We start from the raw sequence: 9,044 nt of genomic DNA, 5'->3' as shown, positions 1-9,044 counted from the left end.
TAAAGTGATGGGCCTAACAAATCAGTCAGATTTGTAGGCCTTGAGTATCATGGCTCCCTTTTTTTTATTTTATTTTTTATTTTTTATTATTATTTTTATCACTGTTTTCTATCGACAACAATAATCATTATACAAACTATTCTTGAGAATTTATGCATTCAATTCAATTCGATTTTATTTTCTTTTTCTTGAGACAACGTTTTGTTCCTTTCACATTATGAATTAAAGGGCTTAAGGCCCTTCCAGAAAAGTAGTTCTATCCGAGAGAGAGAGAGAGAGAGAGAGAGAGAAAAACACACACAGCGCGCAACAACTCTCAGTGGCTAGGACATTCATGTAACCCCAACACCTTAAAAAAATGGAGCAAAGAATAGTAAACTTACTTTTGTTATCATAATAAATCCAATAAATAAGAAAATTTACATCATAATAACTTTTTCTTTTATTTTTTTCAACTTCCATACCCTAGTTATTCATCTAGCTCGTGTGAACTTACAGCAGATATATACTTTCCCATAACAAGGATTTACTTGTTGCTTTCATTTGAAGCTCCCAGCGCCGACTGGACAACAGAAAACATAAAAAAAGCCAATTAAAGTAGACTGAAATCAGGTATTCAAGAGAGAAAAACCTAATAAATAACTCAAACAACACATGTTTGTTCTACTTAATATAGTGTTATGATTTTTTTTTTTTTCTTCATAAATCGTTAAGATTTCTCAATATCTGAATCTGTATATTACCTTTGAAAAATGTGGGTATGTTTAGATTGACAGAGTTGCAAGGACAAAACAAAGCAGGTTTATTTCATGTTCGGTTTAAGATTAAGGAGGCAAAGAAAGTGAAATGAGGAACGATGGGTTTGCCAACTCATTGAACAGTATTCTTAATTTTTAAAGGATAAGAGAGTTGGTACTGTTTTCACCATTTTTTTTAATAACAAGTGAATTATTCTCTCTCTGTTTGCTCGCATAATAAGATGTTCATTTCCTTCTATTTTCCCTCTATACTATCTTTTCCAATCAAGATGAAGGAATATCACTATTATTTTCTTTCTTCTTTTTCATCCTTAGTTAACCAAAGAAGGGGAGGGATTAACACTAGCCTTTTATTTCTTTACTCTCCTGACTAGTGTGATCCTTTAATTTTTCCCTATAGTTTTACTTTAGCATACCAAGAAAAGACGTCAAAGAAAGTCACCGAAGGAAGAAACTTACCATATTAAGAAGCCGGAGAGCAGCAGACCGAGTGAACTTTCTTGCAAAAAGGAAGCATGGGGAGGGCTTCCCCTTGCTAGTGCACCATTCTCTTCGGTACTCAGTCTCATAATAGATATTATCTATATCCTGCAAAAAAACTCATCAAATTTGTTTAATGTGAATACGCCATTTCTCAATTGAACTGATTAACTTGTGCTCGTTGATGGTAATTAAGGAATAACCGTAATAAGTTTTCCATATTTTTAAGTTTCTACTTCAGTAGCTAGAACAAGTGCTGAAGAGGGGAAAATACCAACTTTTGACAGTTTACTTGAAAGTTGGAAACCTAAAGAAAAGAGACAGTTCAAATGAAAGCTAAATTTTCCACAACAAAATCACTTCGTGTAAGGTTCACTCAAACATCATCAGGTAAGTTTGATGGGTGTTGAAAGTTCTAGTTCATTTGAGGAAGAAGGGGGCATTTTAGGCTCCATTGGTCCAGTGAAATGGAATTGTAGAACAGGATATTATTTTGATGACAACTGGAGACATATAAATAACAATTGAAATATTGTTGTGCGCTATTAGATGAAACTTGGAAGACACAGTAAGTATTAATTCCAAGAGGCATCTCCCAAAAATAAGAACAATAAATAATAATAAAAAATAGTCTATTTCTTTCATTTTGGATAATTATAGAAACTTTTAAGGAATGCCGTTTATTGCTGTTTCTTTTTTGGCTGCATCCAGTCTTATAAATGGGAAAAGAAGTTATACACGCTGTGGAAACAGCCAAGACAGCTGTGGAAGTAGTCACTCCAATTTCTTAACCAAGTATAACCTGAACAATGATAATTCAGTTTATTCTCTCTCAAGCTTCAAATTTTCACAGGATACTTCCAGCTAAATACTAAATGCAGCCTAAAAGAAAAATGAGAGTGAGTGGCCAAACATGAAAGTATTGTCACTAGATCGATGTGCCTTGTCTGTCCAGAGCAGCAATCACATACCTTTATAGATTGGATGAGCATGGGAGTAGCATCTGCTAACTTGTAAGTCATAGGATGCCATCCTCGTCTTTCACGGTCTTTGGAAGATGAAAGATCCCAGGAAGTATGCGTTAGTGTCCTTCGTGTGATTTCTCCCTCAAGGCCTTCTTGCTGAAGTTAGAAAAATAAAGGATTATGAAAACTAAGTAAAACTGAAAATATTATAATAGAACCAAAATTACAGTCTTCAATGGTTGGAATTTAAGTGGAAATCAACTTCCGGAAAAAAAAATACATCGATATCACACATCCTTGGATCGCCGCTGAATGGATAGCTTATTTTGTTCTTAAGACTGTTATTTTTTATTGAATCATATTTCCTTTTAAGAATGACTTCTGAAATTCTCTGGCTTTAGCACGTGGTTTGAGATTACAAGACGATCAGGCAACTGGGCGTGACTGGAGAGGCAATATTCCAAATGGAAAAAGATGTTAAACAATACAAATCCTGAACAGCAAATAATCTACCAAGCCCATGGCATTAGAAAACTGTATAATATAAACTCCAGACAAAATTATTTCAACACTCAGATACCAAAAGCAAAAGTCATCAGAATAATTTGTGCATTATATGTTGCAATTTACATATTTAAAATATTAAATCAAATTAACTGAACCAGAGCAAAATGTCTGACCAGTCACTGGGAGTTTGGGAATATGGTGTCGGAATAACATAGAAATGCTATATATTAAAATAGAAAAGAAAAATATGTTTGCTCTGAGAGTACAATGTTGTCTTGAAGCTCATTCTGTGAGAAATTGGAAGAGTCTAGGCCTTTTGGGGGGCAATAGGAATTCCTTGTTTCTTAACAAAGCTTAGATAGATGAATGAAAGATCAACTTACGGCCAGTAACGTCTGAACATAATGCTCATCCGGTATACAGTTATGCTCCTTCCATCCTTCAGCAGGCTGCACAAGATTATGAATCTATAATGATAAAAAGTAGAAACCTCAACTTGTCAAATCATTTCTAACTAAATTGTACTCGTTGGCTATTGGTTCAAGAACCAGTATTGTGTATACAAGATAAAATTTATAAGAGCAAATATTTCATGCTGGCAAAAATGGAAGAGAAAGGAAAAATAATATAAGGAAGAAAGAGCACTCACAAGGGGATGATCCCGCCAAAACTCGGGTAACGACTTCCTCTGCATAATTGTCAAAAATAAGCCGTGTATGTAAGGAACAAAACAATAGGTCCACAGCAAACTTACTTTAAATGTGAACCTTCAGAGAATATTCGTAAAAAAGAATGAGAGAGAAAATTTGATTAAATAGCTAAACGAATGTGCATGATGGACCAGAACCCTATGCATTAATAAAAAAATAAATGATTAATAGCATAGCTCATAATGATTTGGAAACTGTTCTCCCATTCATGAAAGCATTTCAGAGGCGAGGATCAGGGAGTTCAGACCACACAAAGGGTAAGGTAATCAATGATATTTTTTACTGATATTATCTCTACCCAGCGAAAATGTGTAGCACAGTAAGAAACTACCGTTATACACAGCTCACTACAAAATTGTTCTCTCCTTGCACTAAAAAATATTGCACAACATGGTTACAAGATGACTTGCCATGCAATGCAATTGAAACATAGGAAAAGTGGTATCATCTTTCACCACAATCTGTGCATGCTTTCTGGTCAGAACAACCCACTGCAAGAACACAATGCAAAAGACACAGTAAGACGACCAGAATCCGCAATAACATTGCATAATAGATAACTTCTCTCTCTCAATTATTAATATTTGAATTATAAACATTCAAACATTAAGGGGATCTTTCTCCTATAGAACTTTAGCAAGCAAACCAACCAACAAATATATTGAACTGTTACCTGAGATCCTTTCCTCCAGTTATAAACAGGAATTACAGGATGCATTTTTGGATTGTAGCGGCCTTCTTTTGTATCAGCAAAGCTGCATTCATCATTAAATTCACAACAGAATTTCACAAACCAATCTGAACTCAAATCCAAACTATGACAAATTTTTCTTGTTACAAATTGTCACAAAGCATCAGCAATATAGAATGTCAAGAATTTTGATTCGAAAGGAGTTATGCAAAGCAAACTTGTATGCAGCTTGGAATCATATATCAGTTAGTTACTTATTTACTTCAGCTTTCAAAATATTCATGCTAAATAGGAAATAAACAAATGCAATAGCCCATCACCTGTCCACGAAACTAGTTGTCGTAGACATTATATAGTCATACGTGTAGCTGAAGTTGTATAAAGGTATGCAGCTGAAATGATCAACTGAAATAATGTTAGATAATAAGATGAAACAAATAATAACCTCCTGCTGACAACTGAACATGAGCAAACAATAACAACCTCAGTACTACTCATTTAGATTTTATTACAGAAAAAAGAAAATATGGAAGATGACAAATGCCCAAAAAGCCATTAGTGAGATCAAACCTCACCTATCTGAAAGGAAAAGAAATCGTTCATTGAAAGGATCCATGAGTGCATGTTGAAGCAATATACGCTCTGCCTGGAGCATGCTTGATCCTCCCCAATCTACCTGGAAAATAAGCAAAATTGCTATATATTTCATTAAGCCAAAACAAAAAGAGAACTGGAAAAACAAATTTGCAAGGTTTTCATACTCAAGAAGGAACTTTAAATTACATAGTCAAGTTTCATGCAAGCCAAAGCTCCAATGTAAAAGTAAAACTACTTGGAAAGATGAAAGATCTAATTGAAACAAGCTAACCATAGACTCTGTTACATCCAAACAGGGAACTTGCTGAAGCTGAGCCCAATTTTAATAGATTTTATGTATGGGAGCTGATGAAAAAAATGAAGTGGCCGCATGGGACATCCTTTTCAAAAAACTCTCCAGGCAACCAGTTTCCGAAATCTGCCGGGTTGTATGGTATGAAAAGTCAAAATGCTGAGCGCATGTTGGAGGAGGGCTACCCTATTGAGTATCACCTCCGGATGGCTGGAGTGTCTGCTATGACAGATCAAAAATTTTGGGCACAGGTTGGGGGACGGCTCCCCCACTTTGTGTAGAACAGGGGAAAGAAAAAAAGTCCACTTAGGCCAAAAGCCTTTTTACGTCACTAGATGCACAGGTCTGACTAGCATGGATTTTCAGTAATATATCCCATTTTAAACTTTTTAAGATCAGGATGGGTCTTCAACCAGTCTGTCATCAGGAAGATTTCTAACTAGCAAATTCTTCAGCAGTATGTCAAGAGGCAAGTGCATTCTAGTTCTTGAAACCAACAAAGAGCCAAATTGAACTATTTCACATGCCTTCAAAGTTAGGATTGAATTGTCATGCTAGTCGAACAGCAGGTGTATCAATATAGAAGGAAACTTTCCTTCATGGAGATAAGAATGGCATATAATGCTCAACACGGATAAATATTAAAACCAGGACAATATAGAATGTAACCACTGTGATCTTGAATAAGTACAAAAAAAGGTAAAATTACTAATCTACATGGTACTTTGTGTAGTTTGAACACTTCCCTTGTTTCTCAGAAGAGCCATATCTCCACATTACTAATTTAGATGATACAGATTATTCCCCTACAGTGTCTTAACCTCCAAGTTCAAGCAGAAAGTAGCTTCACTTCAATTTGGAAAGACTAAAAGCATTATAGACCCCTTTGGGATGGGTGATAGATAAAGTTTGCAAGTTTCATATTAGTGATTTCCTGTGGAGATGGTATAGTAATTATATGGTTATGTGCCAATAAAGAAGAACAAGGTATATCTGAACTAAAGGGGACTATAAAGGGATATAGACGTATATCATGAGGCAGAATAATTGAGGCATTTGATTGTGTAGACACTAAGAATACCGCAAGCTATGGTTTTGGTCCTAGATTGATCTTGTCTCCCGATGAAGAAATGTTGTCCCATGCTGCTTTCTTAATATGAAGCAGTATTAACATGTTGAAATTTGCAAGAACGAGTTTTTCCTTCTTTTTTGTCCTTAAGAATGCCTTGTGAGACAAGAAGACTTTCGACAAACAAAACAAGCCAAATTTTCAGCAACTGTCAATATTATCAATTAAAGATTCCATGTTCAGAAAATAAACCTGTATGCTATCGTTAACTTGACGGTCCAAGAAATAGGCTGATCTTGTTGTTGCCTTGTTAAAAAGGAAACCAGGCCTAGAGTGAACGGAAATGGAAAATTTATTCTCTTTATCCCCCTTCAAACAAACAAGAAACACGTCGTAAATCTAAATGCAAACATGTTAAACAATATACATATGGTTTCCACTAAAAACCATAAAACTAATTGTACCGTGTCCCAGGATACATGAAACATAATAACAGTTGTTACATACACATACACATACTATGGAAAATCATCATCCCATCCACCGTATAGAAGAGTAATCATCAGCTCAGCCCAACAAGTTGGTATGATATAAAACAAGATAAGATGTCAAAGCCAATAGACTCAAGACGCTAGCAAAACTCGATAAGCTGACTGGATAAAGTAACAACAATTTCTGCTCCATTCAACACAATAAAGTAGCCAATTTTAAGCTTCTTCAAGAACCACTTCTAATCCAAATCACTACCTGAAAAAAAGAAATAATATCTAGTTCTTACTAAACGACAACCTAGAGGGTTCCACCCTACCATTGATCACGGTATGGGGCAAGACTCACTGTTTATCTCATCAAATACCTAATTTAGTATTATTAGACTATAGGATGCTGCACATTGCTTTCATAGAAGAGAATCAATGAGATGTCACCCATTAATGGGGTGAGCCTTTTCATGGGAATTCATACATGCTACCTACAGGAGAGAAAAACTTCACTAATGTTTAAGCTAGGACTTGTTGATCTAATCACATATGCAAGTAAACATTTACCAAGTTCTTTACATAGAAATTCTGAAAAAGGAAAGAAATTTCTTTTCTTAACAACTTGGAACATTGAATATGTTTAGCAAATGTGGGGGCCTGCCAAAAAACCATCTAAGCCAAGAGAGGTGTGGACCATTACACAAAATTTCACTGATTAGCCATTGCCACATCGTTAACTACACTTCTTTATTACAGTGTAATTAATTAGTTTGAACTTATAAGCACAAACTGACCAAAGTCAATTTTTGTCAAATTAATTTAATGTTTTCAAATGATCATGAACTATCCACTGGTTCAATCTGAAAAACCAAAAACGCACTTTTGCAGATAAAATTTGTCAACACAAACAGACCTTAATGAATTGCCAATTATCAGGCAGCTAGCAGAAAACGCACACATGCTTATATCCAGCATATAACACAATCCACTCTTTACTTTACATACAAATTTCTATAAGGCAAGTAATCTAGTCTGACGTGCTATAAGTCTGAATCGATATAAATAATCAAACAGTTTCAGAGAAACAATGAAACAGTAAAATATACCTTGCAAAAACAAAGGAAAGAAAACTGTCAGAGGCATTTGTAGTTGATCAAGTCCTAAAGAAGCATTTGATTTGAAATTACCTGAAAGAATGCATCCCAAACTATGTCTAGTGGAAGCCGATTTCTAGCTATAAACAGAAACGCAATTTTAGGCTTTTGAACAATTGGAGGAGACAATAAAGCGAGCGTTTTGATTCGACTGTACTGGGTCTCTAGTAGTACTACAGTCGCGAAGCAAAATCCAAAAAGAAGAGCAGCAAAAACCTTCGTCTTCCATATGTAGTGAGATTTCTGTTGGCTTACCTTTCGCTTCATCTAATTTCACTTTCAATTTAAATATTCAAGCATTTCGAGCTATCACAGATTAGATTATCACCAATTCCTAATTATAATTAACAATTACTCAAAAATCCTCAATTCTTCAAGCCTGAAGATATCTGGTTTCACCTCCTGGTCAACGACAATGAGCCGATGAATATGAGATTCTCTATCACTACATTTTCTGTCTACTCTTTCTCACTCTAGTTTCTCTCTCTAATCCCCGTTTCTATCTATCTAGTTTGTCACTTCACCTTCCTTCTGACATTGAGCGGATCACTATACGACTCTCTCTTTCTCTCTCTGTGCTCTCTCTCTCTCTAGACTCTCTACCTTCAAGTTAGGTTGATAGTCAATTTCAGATGAAGAACCAACCAGATCCACAGAATGTGTAGAATTGAACTTCAATTTCGTGAAGATTTCACGAAATTGAGCAGAGATTGCATCAATTACGGGATGGAGATGATGGTGAAAGAGCGAGAGACCTGTGATTGTATGAGATTTTATGAGAAGTCTTCAAGACTCTCGTGGACCATCGCTCTACAGAGACCGTGAGTGAAGATGAGACTAATAAGGAAGAAAGAGAGAGACCGGTCACTTGGCTTGTCTTGAGAAATGAGGCTCCTCTAGTGAGTGAATCAGTCGTGTCCTGTAAGCAGCCCTTTGGACCCTTTGGTTGCGTACGATGTAGGGGATCAGCGCTTTTTTTTTTTTTTTTTCGGTTTTTCTCAATCATTATTATGCATAATAATAATAGTATTAATAATATTCGTATTAGTATTATTTACTCTGACTCCATATTCTTTATATTTTAATTTTTTATCTTAATTTTTTTTATTTGACACATCAATGTGACACCCGCTGGATTAATTTCGAAAATCGGTAACAATATGCAACAGCAAAATTTTTTAATTTCCATTACCGTTTTATGTGTACTGAAAAATTATTAAAAAAAATTATAATAATAATAAGAACTCGTGGCCTTCAGTGCATAATAGTTATATTAGTATTAGTGTTATTTACCAGGACTTCATATTTAAAATAAAATAAAATTTGTTTCTTTATATTTTGA

General features: G+C 35.0%; 1 protein-coding gene across 1 annotated transcript; it reads right to left on the bottom strand.

Moving 5' to 3' along the window:
• Positions 1 to 359: 359 nt before the first annotated feature.
• Positions 360 to 8,606, bottom strand: LOC132282361 (glycosyltransferase BC10). The gene is made up of 11 exons (XM_059784013.1): positions 7,736 to 8,606; positions 6,322 to 6,438; positions 4,687 to 4,787; positions 4,432 to 4,503; positions 4,094 to 4,175; positions 3,831 to 3,911; positions 3,360 to 3,398; positions 3,094 to 3,159; positions 2,210 to 2,359; positions 1,218 to 1,346; positions 360 to 562 (listed from the first exon to the last, which is right to left on the bottom strand). Exons 1-11 carry the CDS (start codon positions 7,967 to 7,969, stop codon positions 527 to 529), a joined length of 1,107 nt encoding a protein of 368 aa, XP_059639996.1. The 5' UTR covers positions 7,970 to 8,606; the 3' UTR covers positions 360 to 526.
• Positions 8,607 to 9,044: the final 438 nt, after the last annotated feature.

Source organism: Cornus florida, unplaced genomic scaffold (genome assembly GCF_030987335.1).
Source record: "Cornus florida cultivar Cherokee Brave unplaced genomic scaffold, ASM3098733v1 CherokeeBrave_3.0.0_Hap2_Chr11, whole genome shotgun sequence".
NCBI classification, from domain to species: domain Eukaryota; kingdom Viridiplantae; phylum Streptophyta; class Magnoliopsida; order Cornales; family Cornaceae; genus Cornus; species Cornus florida.
The sequence above is the reverse complement of the archived record's forward strand: the minus strand, read 5'-3'. Positions and strand labels throughout refer to the sequence as shown.

Bases quoted from the DNA above. Each gene is read 5' to 3' on its own strand.
- LOC132282361 (XM_059784013.1), bottom strand. From the start codon at position 7,969: ATGAAGCGAAAGGTAAGCCAACAGAAATCTCACTACATATGGAAGACG. The intron at 3,399-3,830 runs GCAAGTCATCTT...ACAATTATGCAG, and splicing joins TGTTTCAATTGCATTGCATG to AGGAAGTCGTTACCCGAGTT. The intron at 563-1,217 runs GTAAGTTTCTTC...TCTGTTGTCCAG, and splicing joins CTCTCCGGCTTCTTAATATG to TCGGCGCTGGGAGCTTCAAA.